Here is a 17,046-nt window from a genome sequence, read left to right on the forward strand (position 1 = left end):
AGGCAGTCATACCCAGAGTCCTCTGGCTACATCAATGGTGGGTGAGGTATGGTGTTAGCCATACCAGGCAGTCATACCCAGAGTCCTCTGGCTACATCAATGGTGGGTGAGGTATGATGTTAGCCATACCAGGCAGTCATACCCAGAGTCCTCTGGCTACATCAATGGTGGCTGAGGTATGGTGTTAGTCAAACAGAACATAGTGTGCCTACTTTGCCTAATGTATTTAGAAGTCATTAAGGGATCTTGATTACTTTCTAATTGCTTTTTGACTACCCACATCCATTTTGTACGACTTTGCTCTGAGCTCTGTGCTGATTGGTTCCCATACCACCTGCCATCTTTCTAAGTAAAAAGAAAGTGGAGTAACAGACACAAAGGGGAGATATAGTTTTCAACTTTTTTATTCAATCTGAACCAAAATCAGATGTTTATAGAGAAATGCTGAGTAGCAACACCATATTTACTTTCAGTAAAGTACTTCATTGGAACGGAATCATGGTCCACCTTGTTGTATTAGTGGGTCATATACACACCGGTTCCACATCTAACCACAAGTGAACACAGCATAGCATCAACATGTTAAAAAAAAACATATACTTCAGTGGACAGTTCAACTCTTCTATTTGACAGATTTCATCCATGATGTTGGGGGGGGGTAATGGATCAATGGCAGTACCCCCCTCTCTGGGCTAGCATACTGTACACATAGAGGCCCCCACACTATACTCCCATCCCCCCTACCACCCCTGAAGGCATCAGAGAGAGGACTTCAGAACGTCAAACACCTTCAGGGCAGACTCGATACAGCCGTCGAAATTGGAATGTGTGAAGCCGTCGCCCCCACATACCAACAGAGGCTGGGACAGCGGCGTCATCTGCCCTGGGCAGTCGGCCACCGAGCTCGTCACCTAATTAGTTGAGAAAGAGAGAGGGGGTGGTGGGGTAGAGAAAGAGAGGGGGGTAGAGAGAGAGAGAGAGAGAGAGAGAGAGAGAGAGAGAGAAGGGCCATAGAGCAGCAGGTGGAGTGGCCCTAACGGTCACTAGACCCAATAGAGAGGGCTGATTAGACCTTCATGCTGCTGCTGAGCTATTGAGTGGAATTGGCAGCTCACTGTCCTTCACTGATAAATGACGCATTGATTGTGTACTACACTACTGAAGCCAAATTGTTGTCATGGCCACAGATGTATCTATTTCCACAGCTACAGTAGAATGTGTATTGAGACAATGATTTGTTTGTGATACAGTTATCCTGCAATCCAAAAAACTGTCTGTGCTCAAGTTACCTCTGGATGAACGTGGTGGGATACCACAGATCAAGCCATAAAATGCACCGCCTTTGGCCAGACAGGCAGATATCAAATCAGCCTTGCGGCCAACTGTCTTCCTCATGTTTAAGTCCTGAATGCTGAGAGTTAAGTGTGTTAATGACTTGGGAGTGTAAACACACAAGCCGGTGTACGTGTCGTAGCTTCTGTCAGAGGCCTGTACTAAGAGGAGAGGCAGCAGATGGATAAACATCGAGGTACGCTGCCCTGCACCGCTAAGGGTAAGGAAATAGTATCCATTTCCTGCTGGGGCTTTTAATAGGCATCGTTATAGGCTACTATGTGCTGCTATCATAACCCCCACCCTCCACCTCCCTCCATCCCCACTCCTCCCCAAAAACATAATTGTTTGTTTGCTCATGCATCCTTGAAAAGGTCATCACCATGTAAATCAATTGATGATAAGCATTTTTGTTGAAATGTGGCCATGGACAAATTGTTTGGTTCACTCTAGTGGTACGTTGATAAAGTGGCCCTGGGCCCTGCCGTCTCCATATACAGTGTGAGGCTGACTTCCCATGGCAAAGAGCACGGAGCGCCAAGGAGGAGGGTTTGGGACCTTAAGATAAACGCCCCAATATAAACACGTTTTATCGCAAGGAAAGCAAGAGAATTCGGCAACTGAGAATACGTCTACTTCAAAAGAGAAGTAATCTAAAGAGCACGCAACCTATATCCTATATTTTAGCAACAGTTAAACTGATATAACTGTTTAATCATGCATTTGTGTCTCTCTGTCACAATGGTCTTTGTTAGAATGACTGCTAGTGCATTTGACAGGGAGCTGATGTGTGTACAGTATGAGTGAGTGTGCATATGTGTGTGTGTCTGCGCATTCCATTATGAATGTGTGTGTGTCTATATTATAATACAAATGTGCTTGTGTGTGTGTGTGTGTGTTACAGTACAAATGTGCGTGTGTGTGTGTTCTATCATGGCCCATCCAGTTCCAGTGGGCCTTGGCCCATGCTCTGGCACTCCCAGTGATGTGGCCTCCCACACAGATGTTCTGTGGCCTCTGACCCCCAGCCCAGCCCAGCCTCGCTTAGCAGAGCGTGTGTGGGTGTGTGTTGGAGCAAAAGAGAAAGAGAGAGAGAGAGAGAGAGAGAGAGAGAGAGACAGAGAGACAGAGAGAGAAATACAGAGAGAGAGAGAGAGAGAGAGAGAGAGAGAGAGAGAGAGAGAGAGAGAGAGAGAGAGAGAGAGAGAGAGAGAGAGAGCACATTTAAGAGATTGAGTGATGCAATCGCCGAGTGTGTACTTCAATCACTACAGAAGAGTGATGAACAGCTACGAGAGCCCTTGGAGGACATATTCTTGCTGGACATAAATAATGTAAATAAAGTCACAGTATCTGGTCCAAGAGGAACATGGAGATCCAGGGAAACATCACAGTAAACAGGACATTGGAGCTACTTGAAAAAGGAACACCATGTCCAAGCAGCCTCCGTACACTACACTCGTGTGGTATACAGAAGCAGAAAAACGTAATATGTTCAAGTTTAGTACGGCGTGATCATGATCGACACAGCATGTCACTCATCAACGTTCTTTACACAGACGATGAGTTTACTGAACCGAGTCTAACCCTCTGACCTTCTTTCCATGTATCTTGACAGGACTGTGAAGTAGCGACAGTTATTATCTCTTAAAGTTTCTATGAAGAAGAAAACAAACACTTCCTCTTCTCTCAATGAGTGAATGAAATAAAACTCCTGGTATTTTCTCTCCTCACTCGATGAAGTAATACAGTAAAAATCCTGGTCTTATCTCTCCTCACTCGATGAAGTAATACAGTAAAAATCCTGGTCTTATCTCTCCTCACTCGATGAAGTAATACCGTAAAACTCCTGGTATTATCTCTCCTCACTCGATGAAGTAATACCGTAAAACTCCTGGTATTATCTCTCCTCACTCGATGAAGTAATACAGTAAAAATCCTGGTCTTATCTCTCCTCACTCGATGAAGTAATACCGTAAAACTCCTGGTATTATCTCTCCTCACTCGATGAAGTAATACAGTAAAAATCCTGGTCTTATCTCTCCTCACTCGATGAAGTAATACAGTAAAACTCCTGGTATTATCTCTCCTCACTCGATGAAGTAATACAGTAAAACTCCTGGTATTATCTCTCCTCACTCGATGAAGTAATACAGTAAAACTCCTGGTATTATCTCTCCTCACTCGATGAAGTAATACAGTAAAACTCCTTTCTGAGTAACCCCTCTCACCTGTAAGTATCTCCATTTCTGGCACTTGGTGCTGTCGGGCTGTGGCAAGCCAGGCAGCAGCTTGTTCAGCTTCACCAGGATGATAGGCTCCACCTGCTCATTGGCCTCCTCCAGGTGTTTGACACCAAATGGAACACTGATGTGGACCACCATGGAGGGACCACACTCTGGGAATTCTGCACAGGCAAGCACATACAGCACAGTTCAGAACCATACCACCATAGACGGACTGCACTCTGCAGACTTTGCACAGCACAGGGACACACAGGAATACGGCACAGCTAAGAACACAGTTCAGTTCACAATTCACAATGCAGGAAAGTTGTGGTAAAATTCTGGTTTTTGAATTGAATTTTTGATTCAATCTGTTTTTTAAGACATTTATGTTTTGGCCATACTGACTTTCATCAGAATCGACATCTAAGTCAGTGAATGCGCAATCGTTCAGTTGAACAGTAAACAGTAAACACTATGAAAAACACTATGAAATATACACATCGTTCAAAGGTTTGGGGTCACTTAGAAATGTCCTTGTTTTTGAAAGAAAATTATATTTTTTTGTCCATTAAAATAAAGATCAAATTGATCAGAACAACATTGTAAATGTTGTAAATTACTAGTGTAGCTGGAAACGGCAGATTTGTTATGGAATATCTACATAGGAGTACAGAGGCCCATTATCAGCAACCATCACTCCTAAGGCTAATTGTTCATTAGAAAACCCGTTTGCAATTATGTTAGCACAGCTGAAAACTTTTGTTCTGATTAAAGAAGCAATACAACTGTCCTTTTTTAGACTAGTTGAGTATCTGGAGCATCAGCATTTGTGGGTTCGATTACAGGCTCAAAATAGCCAGAAACAATTACTTTCTTCTGAAACTTGTCAGTCTATTTTTGTTCTGGGAAATGAAGGATATTCCATGCAAGAAATTGAAGATCTGGTACAACGCTGTGTACTACTCTCTTCACAAAACAGCGCAAACTGGGTCTAACCAGAATAGAAAGAGGAGTGGGAGGCCCCGGTGCACAACTGAGCAATAGGACAAGTACCTTAGAGTGCCTAGTTTGAGAAACAGATGCCTCACGTTCTCTGGAGTTTGAGAAACAGACGCCTCAAGTCCTCTGGAGCTCTGTCAGAGTGACCATTGGGTTCTTGGTCAATTCCCTGACCAAGGCCCTTCTACCCCGGTTTTTCAGTTTGGCCGGGCAGCCGGCCAGCTCTAGAAAGAGGTGGGTCCTTGGTGGGTCCAAACCTCTTCCATTTATGAATGATGGAGGCCACTGTGCTCTTGGGGACCTTTAATGCTGCAGAATTTTTTTGGAACCCTTCCCCAGATCTGTGCCTTGACACAATCCTGTCTCAGAGCACTGCTGACAATTCATTTGACCTCATGGCTTGTTTATTTACCTGACATGCACTGCCAACTGTGGGACCTTAGACAGGTGTGTGCCCTTCCAAATCATGTCCAATCTATTGAGTTTACCACAGGTGGACTCTAATCAAATTGTAGAAACATCTCATGGATGATCAATGGAAACAGGATGCACATGACCTCAATTTCGAGTCTCATAGCAAAGGGTCTGAATACTTATTTCTGTTTTGATTTTTTTTATACATATGCAAAAATATCTAAAAAAAACTTTTTTTGCTTTGTCATTATGGGGTATTGTGTGTAGATTGATGAGGATTTTATTTAATCAATTTTAGAATAAGGCTGTAACATAACAAAATGTGGAAAAAGTCAAGGGGCCTGGATACTTTCCGAATGCACTGTATGTTGAGTGTTTGGTAACTGTACACACAACAGCAAGGCTTGGAGCCCTGTCTGCTGAGGATCCGGTTGTGTGGCGGTGACATCATGCGGGGAGTGGACACGGTGAGATCCTGTTTCTAATGACAGACAGACAGACAGACAGACAGACAGACAGACAGACAGACAGACAGCTCTCAACCATACAGGATGTTTTGCATTGATTTATCGAGGCTGTACGTCATGAAGTTATCTCTCTAATGACATCGTCTTAAAACCATATTTAAACTGATTGTGGAGAATAATGGTTTACTGCCGCCAATAAACATGTCCCGCAATTGACCTGCTGGAGCGGGAAACAGAGTTACTACGAGGTCAATCATTTCCTCCAGCTTGGTTCGTTTTTTAAAAGCGGCAGACGGGACAACGTTGCGTGAGGGAGTGCACACACATCAAACACAGACGGTTGTTTTGTTCGGAGCCAAGCTGGAGATGCTGAATTCCCTTGTAGGGAACTAGGGATGGTCACTGTGTGGACAGTGTAGGGACAGGGAGACTTCAGTTTGGTGACAGTGACTATAGCACACAGACAGGCTACAGCACCCATTCCCTGGGGTCTGTCCAACTTCTGTCCAAAAGGCCATTCTGGTTTGGCTCATTGCTTAGATAGCCACCCTAACCAGTTTTTTGACATAGTCCCCTCCCATAGGGCCTGCCAGAGATACAAGAGAGAGGGAGAGAAAAAAAGAGGAGGAAGGCAAACAAAGATGAGAGAAGTAGGAGGAAAGTTGAATATAAAGAGATAAGATAGAAAGAGGTGGGGAAACAGTCCGTATGATGGTAGCAAGGTAGGCAGGTAGGCTAGAGACTGGCACAAACTCGGCTTCTGAAGGAGAAGTAAGAAAAAAAACCCACACAGGTTACTAAGTTCACTAGGTAGACAGGCACCAAGTTGGCACCAAATGATGCGTTGTGCAATTTGAACGAGTTGCTAACTCACATATTTCATTCCAATCGGAGTACAGATGAAACTCGGAACATGAAGCTGTTTACTCCTAAATCTTCCTCAGGGGGCCGTCCAATCTTGATGACGCAGGAGGGCCATTGTCCTGTCCTGTGTGCTCTGTGACCTGACACCTGTTCCCCTGGTCACAGCAAGCTCCCTGTTTTAGACCACTCGAGAGAGTTGGAGAGACGCTCCACAGCTATTCTTACAGTGCCTCTCCTGCTCTCTGCATTCCTAGGCCTTTCAAAGGGCCAGTCAGAAATCATCTGTGCTTGCACCCTGCTTACTTGAGCTACAAGCAAAACACATTACACAAAGGAACAATAAGATTAAAGCGTAGCGGGGGAGGGCGAGAGGAGGAGGGCGAGAGGAGGAGGGCGAGAGGAGGAGGGCGAGAGGAGGAGCGCAGTAGCAGCACCGGGGCAGAGGAGACTTGTAGAATGAAACATTTACCAGCTCCTCTAATTAGGATGTTGCCTTCTGAACACTGGAGTGGATGAGAGGTGACAGGTGCGTGAACACTTTCAAAAGAGTATCTATCGCTCTCAGTTTGTCTCGCACTCTTTCTCACACATACACAAGTGACGTGCAAACACACACACACACACACACACACACACACACAGAGAGAAAGGCACTTATCGTTTTTCACTGAAGCACACACGCACATATTTGTCTCTCTGTGAAACACACACACACCCCTCCAGGTCTGATATAAGATGTTGTTCCTTCTCATAGAAGCCGAGAGGCAGTGGTTTTCTAGCAGAGCTGATAATGAAGGCTGGTGTGTGTAGAAGCCTGATCTTAGGGTGTTGTGCTGTGTGTGCTCTCCTGCTCAGTATCTGCTTCATCTCCCTTCTGCGTTCACATCAGCAATGAAGTCGGACTACCAATGGCCAAGGCTTTCCCAGCACTCACAGAGCCAATCAAACACTAAGGTCTACGGAGGCTCTCAACAGCACGGCAGCGCCGTCAAATAAGAGAATGATGTGAGGTTGAATGGAAACAGAACAACTTAAACACTTACATTTACACACCAAATGCAGCTTGAAAGTCAAGAAAGAGGGGGGGAGGGGGGTGAGACAGAGATGCAGAAAAGGAAACAAAAAAATAGAGTGGAAATAAAGAGAGACAGAAAAAGAGAGTGGAAATAAAGAGAGACAGACAGAAAAAGAGGGTGGAAAATAAAGAGACAGACAGAAAAAGAGAGTGGAAATAAAGAGACAGACAGAAAAAGAGAGTGGAAATAAAGAGACAGACAGAAAAAGAGAGTGGAAATAAAGAGACAGACAGAAAAAGAGAGTGGCAATAAAGAGACAGACAGAAAAAGAGAGTGGAAATAAAGAGACAGACAGAAAAAGAGAGTGGCAATAAAGAGACAGACAGAAAAAGAGTGGAAATAAAGAGACAGACAGAAAAAGAGAGTGGAAATAAAGAGACAGACAGAAAAAGAGAGTGGAAATAAAGAGACAGACAGAAAAAGAGTGGAAAATAAAGAGACAGACAGACAAACGCACACAGAGAAAGAGAATGACACTGACCTAAATTGCGCTTTTGATCGTCGATGGCGATGAAGCGAATGCAGGGATTATTGGAGACGTACTTGGCGGCCCAGGGGACGTCGAAGTGAGCCTGGGCCTTTGTAGAAGAGGCCCAGCGCATAGCGCCGACGAGTAGCTTACCGCCAAGCTGCTGCCGCGGAATCTCCTCTAGCACTGTCGCATAGGGAAACAGAGGGACAATGTCAGGGAGTTTAAGCCTGTTACCAGGCCGGCATCAGTTAGCCGAGCATGGATACCTACAGAACCTACAGTATGCTTACAATGGATACCACTGTGAGGTGATGGGACTGCACCCCGAAGTCTAGGAATCTGTCAAGCTTTCAGGTAACCAGGGTCAGGCTTCACTCATTTATTCCCACTGAGCCCTCAACAATGAGACATTAAATGACATGGATTACATTTTCTTAAAGGATTGGATCCAAGCAGGCTTACGGCAGTAACATTAATGCATTATTGAAAAAAGGGACATATCATTCATATCAAAACTGGAGTATCCTATCTAATGATGTTTGTGTGCTCACAGTATAATTAACGAGCAAGCATTCAGTCTACTGAGGCAAGATAGCCACATGCATTCATCCTGTAAGCTTGGGCGCAACTAAATAACTAAACTAACGTCCATATTGCATATGGTAGAAGAGATGTTCTCTCCTTAGTTTATTTATAAGGGTTTGAGTTGTTTTTTCAAAGCAAATCTCTCCTTGTTTCCAGTCTGAAACATCTGTTGTTTATTGGCCTCTGAAGCGCTAGCTTGGCCGCGCTTTAGTTATTTAGGGCCCCAGAGTATGGAGCATACACAGGTCAGAGGTCAACGCTGTGGATTCGAATACATATTTCCACTAGAACACGTTGAACAGAAAAATAACTATTTTAATCTAGGCCAACAGTGAGTCCTAAGAGAAGCAGCAAGTCAGCTAACCTGGCGGTCGTCTCTGGACGGTCCTAAAAAATACATGACTGAGGCGATTCTTGGAGCGCAGAGCTGAAATGTGGGTAGATAAACTTTAGTTAAACTTAACCTATGTATGTAGGACAAATGGACTGGTTGTTCGACAGCCGTTTCTGAATCTGAACAACGACTTACAGCAGGGTCAGTAGAATATATTTGGAAATAATTGCAAACAAAATAACCATAAAGTAAAACAGGGGCAGAGAGGCAAAGAGATAAAAATGTGTGAGGCTAACGAACACAGAAATAGTCCTTGAGCACAAGCCATCTTAACATGTTGCACAGTACAAACAACTACAAGCACCACAGCTGTATGCCTAACGTCCCAGTGACCAAAGCTATTAAAACAACATAATTAAAAATGACCCCACCTATATTCCCCGTGCTGTAGTTATACTAACAAGCAAATGTTCATCTAATTAGCTACACAACAGGCTGACGATGGGGGAATATGACAGCGCCAGTCACAAGGTCACATGACTTTCCCAGGGTATGGGGCCTTTTATCATTTTCTGTGTCATCCTGGAACATCTGGCCCAGATTAGGCCCATGTAAATGTGGACCTCGGTATGGCCGGACAATCTGCTGCGGCATCGCACAAATACACGGGCGCACACACACACGCGGACGGACAAACACACACACACACACACACACACACACACACACACACACACACACACACACACACACACACACACACACACACACACACACACACACACACACACACACACACACACACACACACACACACACACACACACAGGGCCTGTCTGCACAGGGGAGAATGCAATACCACTATCTGACGCATCCATAAAGAGGCTTTCTGGTTTCTCATGAAAATGGAGCAAGCCCATTGTTGATGCCATTTAAAGATCTCAGATATGGGCAGGGCGGAAGCTAATCTCGTCTCAGAGTACCATTTTAAAACAGAGTACAGTCCCGCACCAACTGTGGATTTAGTACTCTTACTAAATGCATTCAACTTAAACACAGTCGGTCAGAACCTCGGCGAACATCTGGTAATGGAAAAGATTCTAATGATCTGAATAAAGACAAATCTTTTAGAAGACTTTGTTCAATTTAACAGTCAGCATTGGGGTCCACCCACCATACTTTACCTAGACCTCATTCATGGAGCTGTTCAAGTTATAGCCCTAGTAGATGTGAGGGGAATGTTTACTCAGGATCAAAATTACCCTGAGTAATGTGGCTTGTCCCAATGCTTGTTAATGGAATCCTCACAGTCCTCCCGCTTCAAATGAAGGCATGCTCCATTCCATCTCCTCTGCATGTCTCTACTAATTGTGTCCTGATGAAGGCTTATTGAAGGCTCATTCATCAGTTCAGTGCCTTCTCTGCTCATTCTCTGCTCTCTTCAGTGGTTTGCACTCCAGTGTTTTGTTGTGGGTGGGTGAGAGAGATGCCGTGCGTTTTTCCAGATGACTGTCCAATGTGGCAATCTGGGGGAGTTATTGGGTCCGGTGCCCAATTCTAGCACAGATGTTTAACAGGTGGTGGGTAGTGTTGCATTAAATGTTTTGGTATGAATAAATATGGAACAGGTGTGTGTGTGTGTGTGTGTGTGTGTGTGTGTGTGTGTGTGTGTGTGTGTGTGTAATACAGTACCTTGTGTTCAGGTCTCTAAATATACATTGCATTACTGTACATTACATTGCATAAAGATCTATTAGTTAAAGTCATCAATACATTAGGAACCATTCCATATTAGGGCTGACCCCATTTAGTCGACTGGTCAATAAATAAAAAAATCATGGTGTACAAGACTGTCTGATTCGCGCCTGTCTGAGTGGACTGATCCATCGCGGAGAGAATGGGGATGGCACAGTCCATCAGTCTAAGACATTTGCTACTGAAACTGTATATGGTTATATTATGTAAGAACAATGGTGCAACACAAATACAAATAACATTGTTTTATAACAAATGCGTTGTTTTCCCCACGTTAGCGTTTGCTGTCCACAATTCTGAAATATGTCTGTGCGCTGTTGAATTGGCACCTTTTCCTAGGCCATGTTTCTATGTGTATAATATAAAAGTTAATCGCATTTTGGTGTTGAGAAGAATGTGGCGGAGGCAGAAGCGGAAAGAAAACAGCCCTTGCCTTAATTGTCTAAGAAAAGTGAGGAGAGAGGAAAGCCCAACTTAATTAGGTCTATAATCAATAGCAGGGGTGCCACTTTGCTTGTAGAAGTGGTGGGGACATAACCTGATGTGGGGTCTGGGGGTCCTCTCCTTGAATTTTTGGGTCATCTAAAGCTCATTTCCTGCAATTTTATACAATCCAATATGCAGTCTCTATTTAGAACAACAGTAAGCAAAAATACCCACAGTCATCAAGCTATGTAAGAGGTCATTATTAAACCTGTTTAAGTGATTAATAAGACTGAACTAGATCAAAGGTAATTCAATAATAAAATATTGTGTTGCTCCTTTAACCAAGACTAACAAATGAGCAACTCTTGAAAAAATACAAATAAATAAAAAATTGCAGCCTGACTGACCAGCAGCCTGAGACGCCTGCACGCCCGAGCCCCACCAGTCTAGTCAATAACTCAACTCTCGCCCAACACAATTTCCTTCACCGTTCACACCTTTCACTTTTTTAATTGAATGGGAAAGGTTTTAAATAAATAAAACACATACATTTCAAATACACATTAACGCACAGAAACAGCAAATCCTCCACATAATTATTCTCATACTACTAATAGTACTGTAGAGCTCTTTTTACTTGCACACAATATATTTCGGTCGCCCCGTCCTGCCCCTAACGGTCCACCACCCTGCAGCCCCCCAACCCAACACACCCCACTTAGCTTTAGGATTTTAGTGAAACATTCATTATTGGTATCAGGTGTGTTAGGCCAAGGCCAGAGTGACAATCCACAGGACGGCAGACCCCCAGGACCAGGACTGAGCAGCCCAGCAGCTAGATATGTATCTCCCCTGACGTGGGCATGTTTTCAATACAGACTACTTTAGTCCTACTGTATTCCATATAAGTCATCCAGACCTTGTGAACATTGTCCAGTATACCTTTCATTGTGTAATAAATCAAATCTAGTGATACATAACTTGACATTGTGGGAGGAAAACCAACCTTTCAATTAATGGCAATGCCTTTAGCCACTATAAATGATTGGTTACACCGTTTCTTCAGAAAACAGTCTCCAGTTTCAACATTTCTAAGCAAACAAAAACAGGGAGAAGGGAGAATCTGTAGACATGCTGAGAAAAAAAGAAGATACTCTTGGCCAGAAATCAGCTAGCCTACACAAGACCATAACATATGCAAATATGTCCCCTTTCGTATTTTACACCTCCAGCTGAGGAAGTGCATTTCAGAGTGCATGATGTTCAGTTTCACTGGCATACAGTACATTCTATGGATGGTCTTAAACTCTAGTAATTTATGTCTGAGATGATATGAACATGACTGGAAATTCAAACTTATCTGTATCCATTCATCACCATCAATAGCTTCTACCAGGTCTTCCTCACATTTTTGCTTTACATGTTTTGTGTCATTGGGGAAAGCCTCTATCAACCCTTGACACAGTTTGGAAGTCAACTTTGGAGGTTTGTCAGACTGCCTTAAAATAGCATCTGGCTTGTCCAGTGTTTGCTGCAGAGAGAATAAAGAATTGTATCTGCAAAAATTCACCTCACCTCTGCCACAGATTGGTCTTCCCTGGTTGCCTGACCCTGCTGAGACCCCTGTCACCATCTGATCCTCCTAAAATGAGGCATGACAAAGAATTACCTTGGTGTACGTTTATACATTATATTATCCAAGAATATAATAAATGGTTTAACCTCTTGGTGTTAGGGGGCAGTATTTTAATTTTTGAAAAAAAAACATTCCCGTTTTAAACGGGATATTTTGTCAGGAAAAGATGCTAGAATATGCACTTTGGATAGAAAACACTCTAACATTTCCAAAACTGTAAAGATATTGTCTGTGAGTATAACATAACTGACGTTGCAGGCGAAAGCCTGAGAAAAATCCAATCCGGAAGTGCCCCAGGTTTTGAAAGCGCTGCGTTCCAATGACTCCCTACTCAGCTGTGAATGTACCATCAACGAGCTTACGCTTTCTACGTATTCCCCAAGGTGTCTACAGCATTGTGACGTAGTTTTACGCATTTCTGTTGAAGAATAGCCGTAGGCGGCCACATTGCGTAAGTGGTCACATGGTGGCTCCGAGAGAGATTCTCGCGTAAAATACAGAGTTAGCCATTACTCCAATCGGTCCTAGTGAAAAACGAATTGTCCCGACGGATATATTATCGAATAGATATTAGAAAAACACCTTGAGGATGGATTCTAAACAACGTTTGCATGTTTCTGTAGATATTATGGAGCTAATTTGGAATATTTTTCGGCGTTGTGGTGACCGCAATTTCCGGGCGATTTCTCAGCCAAACGTGAAGAACAAACGGAGCTATTTCGCCTACAAAAATAATATTTTGGGAAAAAATGAACTTTGGCTGTCTACCTGGGAGTCTCGTGAGTGAAAACATCCGAAGTTCATCACAGGTAAACTATTTAATTTGATTGCTTTTCTGATTTCCGTGACAAGGTTGCCTGCTGCTAGCAAGGCATAATGCTATGCTAGGCTATGATAAACTTACACAAATGCTTGTCTAGCGTTGGCTGTAAAGCATATTTTGAAAATCTGAGATGACAGGGTGATTAACAAAAGGCTAAGCAGTGTTCCAATATATTTCACTTGTGATTTTCTAGGAAGATTTATGTCCGTTGCGTTATGCTAATTAGTGTCAGATGATGACAACGGTCCCGTTCATGGGATGGGGTGTCACTACAGGTTAATAATTGAAATGACCATTATTCTCAGATCCCAGACCGTAGCTTTAAGCTTCAGGTTTAAGCTTCAGCTGCATCCCGCGGGATGCCTCTGCGGGACCTGCAGGTCTCGACAGAGATCATTGTGGCGCGGTCTGCATTTTTCATGCTACGGGTGGGAACGGGCGGTCAGGAGTAAAAGCTAGCCAAGTTCATTAACTTCTGAAACGGGACAAAATAAAGGCTACAAAACATTTCCATACAAACACCATCTGTTAGAAGCGATATGAGCTGGCTATTATTACGATCTGACAGATAACTAGAAGCTAGAGCTGACATGGCTGTGGTAGTTACTAGTTAGTGTAGCTTATATATTCACCTCAGTTGAGAGGGGATGAAACATTAGCTAACATTACTGTACATGTCAGTTACAATACTAGCTCAGCACTGTGAATAAACACTAGTTTAGTTTTCTGTTAAGTTAAACAGCAGTTACCTTGCCAGCTATATTCAGTCAACTAAAGAGTAGCCAGTTTCTGCTCTGCTTGCTTTTACAACTAAAGCACAACGTGTGTCCCCCGTCCCCAGTGAAAGTTGCGCCCCTGATCAAGAGCCTAACTATTAAATGCGCCTGGCTTTATAAAATCAGCCATATATATCTGCAGAAATAAGCCAGATCCTGCGTCTGTTGCCTGTTTGAGTGTTTGCATAATAGCCTACTAATTCCGTGCCTCAGGAAACCACAACATGTTGGATAAACAATTTCACAAATTCAGCAGTTTTAAATCTTTGCTATGCTATAAAGGCTTTCCCCTTTATTTTCGTTAGACCAGCTTCTCTGGTATTATTTATAATAATAACAACCCTCCTTTTTCCTTGACCTCCTTCTTATTGTTATTATTATTATGACGATCATTATAACAATAAGTAATGTCATTATCATTAGTAGGCTTAGCATAGCAGCTTTGTATAACCACCATCGAGTTGTAGGCCTAAGAGCGCATCCTGTTAAGTCTTAATACCGTACTCAAGCCTATATTCCAATACTTACATAGGCTACTGTATCAATAAATCATTTATTTGTTCATGTCAACACACAGGAAGGAGTCTTTCGTGATTTGAAATGCAATCAAACATTTTAGTTTTAAAATTAAATAACAAAGTGACCATTGAATAATTGGCGTAAACAATAAATAGGCCTAAACCGTTCCATTTTGGAAATTGCATTCACGAATGAATGTGACTGTTTTTAGTATTTGCTGTAATAAAGGATTCAAAACAACATTACAACAGATTCTCTAGTACGCTTATAATGTATTTAGTGTTGTTTACATTGTTCCAAACAATCCGAAAATATATAGTCAAAAAAGTATACTGTAATCTAACAACACCTGTTCGGCACATATAATATGCATGCATATTACCTTCTTTTTCTTGATTTCCAGTATTTTCCACAACTAGTCAAATGTATTACACACACCTGACTTCCCCTTTACCTCCTGAGCAACCAGTAAACATTCCCCCATTTTGAGTTTATTTGTCACGTCCTCTGCATCCATTTTTCGGTCACGTGTTATGGTGTTCACAGTTTAATATAATACATTTATTGATGTGATTATGATATGCTATAGGTCAGGCCCTATTGGTCACATGCATGCAATGCATACATGTCTCATGTGTCGAGAGCAAGGGTTGAGGGAATAGGGATAGCCTCAGACAACAACATTGATGTATACGCTGAATCGGTGAGCGAGTTTATTAGCAAGTGCATCGGTGATGTTGTACCCACAGTGACTATTAAAACCTTTTCCAACCAGAAACCGTGTATTGATGGCAGCATTCGCGCAAAAATGAAAGCGCGAACCACTGCTTTCAATCATGGCAAGGCGACCGGAAACATGACCGAATACAAACAGTGTAGCTATTCCCTCCGCAAGGCAATCAAACAAGCAGAGCGTCAGTATAGAGACAAAGTAGAGTCGCAATTCAATGGCTCAGACATTATACGTATGTGGCAGGGTCTACAGTCAATCACGGATTATAAAAAGAAAACCAGCCCCGTCGCGGACACCAACGTCTTGCTCCCAGACACAGCCCGCTACCAAAACTTTCGGGCTCTCCTTCACCACGGCCAATGTGAGTAAAACATTTAAGCGTGTTAACCCTCACAAGACTGCAGGCCCAGACAGCATCCGTAGCCGCGTCCTCAGAGCATGCGCAGACCAGCTGGCTGGGGGGTGTTTACGGACATATTCAATCAATCCCTATCCCAGTCTGCTGTTCCAACATGCTTCAAGAGGGCCACCATTGTTCCTGTACCCAAGAAAGCTAAGGTAACTGAGCTAAACGGCTATCGCCCCGTAGCACTCACTTCCGTCATCATGAAGTGCTTTGAGAGACTAGTCAAGGATCATTTCACCTCCACCCTACCTGACACGCTAGACTCATTCCAATTTGCTTACCGCCCCAATAGGTCCACAGACGACGCAATCGCAATCACACTGCACACTGCCCTAACTCATCTGGGACAAGAGGAATACCTATGTAAGAATGCTGTTAATCGATTACAGCTCAACATTTAACACCATAGTACCCTCCAAACTCGTCATTAACCTCTCTGATCTCCCAAACCCGGATCCGGTATCGTGACTACAGCCTCAAGCTCATTACCATAACGCAACGTTAACTATTCATGAAAATCGCAAATGAAATGAAATAAATATGCCATCTCTCAAGCTTAGCCTTTTGTAAACAACACTGTCATCTCAGATTTTCAAAATATGCTTCTCAACCATAGGAAAACAATAATTTGTGTAAAAGTAGCTAGCTAGCGTAGCATTTAGCGTTAGCATTAGCGTTAGCATCCAGCACGCAACATTTCAACAAAAACATAAAAGCCTTCAAATAAAATCATTTACCTTTGAAGAACTTCTGATGTTTTCAATGAGGATACTCTCAGTTAGATAGCAGATGCTCAGTTTTTCCAAAAAGATTCTTTGTGTATTAGAAATAGCTCCGTTTTATACATCACATTTGGCTACCAAAAAAACCCGAAAATTCAGTCCTCAAAACGCGAACTTTTTTCCAAATTAACTCCATAATATCGACTGAAAACATGGCAAACGTTGTTTAGAATCAATCATCAAGGTGTTTTTCACATATCTCTTCATTGATATATCGTTCTTGGACGCATGGTTTCTCCCCTATATCAAATGGAAAAGTACAAGCAGCTGGCAATTGCGCACCGAATTCCACGCAGGACACCAGGCGGACACTTGGAAAATGTAGTCTCTTATGGTCAATCTTCCAATGATATGCCTACAAATACGTCACAATGCTGCTAAGACCTTGGGGGAACGACAGAAAGTGTAGGCTCATTCCT

At 43.0% G+C, this 17,046-nt stretch overlaps 1 protein-coding gene across 14 annotated transcripts in view; it reads right to left on the bottom strand.

Moving 5' to 3' along the window:
• Positions 1-388: 388 nt before the first annotated feature.
• Positions 389-17,046, bottom strand: part of LOC110498987 (renalase) — a 60,364-nt gene continuing 43,706 nt past the window's right edge. For 4 of the 14 annotated variants that reach the window (XM_090212405.1, XM_090212402.1, XM_090212403.1 and 1 more), the window contains 4 exons: positions 12,528-12,594; positions 7,862-8,035; positions 3,564-3,739; positions 389-2,375 (listed from right to left, as the gene is read on the bottom strand). In XM_090212405.1, coding sequence (XP_090068531.1) covers positions 2,190-2,375; positions 3,564-3,739; positions 7,862-8,035; positions 12,528-12,594 — 603 coding nt within the window. In that variant the 3' untranslated portion in view covers positions 389-2,189. The remainder of the gene's footprint in view (positions 2,376-3,563; positions 3,740-7,861; positions 8,036-12,527; positions 12,595-17,046) is intronic. The other 10 variants (XM_036955823.2, XM_090212408.1, XM_090212411.1 and 7 more) reach the window with 5 other exon arrangements.

The sequence above is a fragment of the Oncorhynchus mykiss genome, chromosome 20 (genome assembly GCF_057628025.1).
Source record: "Oncorhynchus mykiss isolate SJ-2025 chromosome 20, ASM5762802v1, whole genome shotgun sequence".
NCBI lineage: Eukaryota > Metazoa > Chordata > Actinopteri > Salmoniformes > Salmonidae > Oncorhynchus > Oncorhynchus mykiss.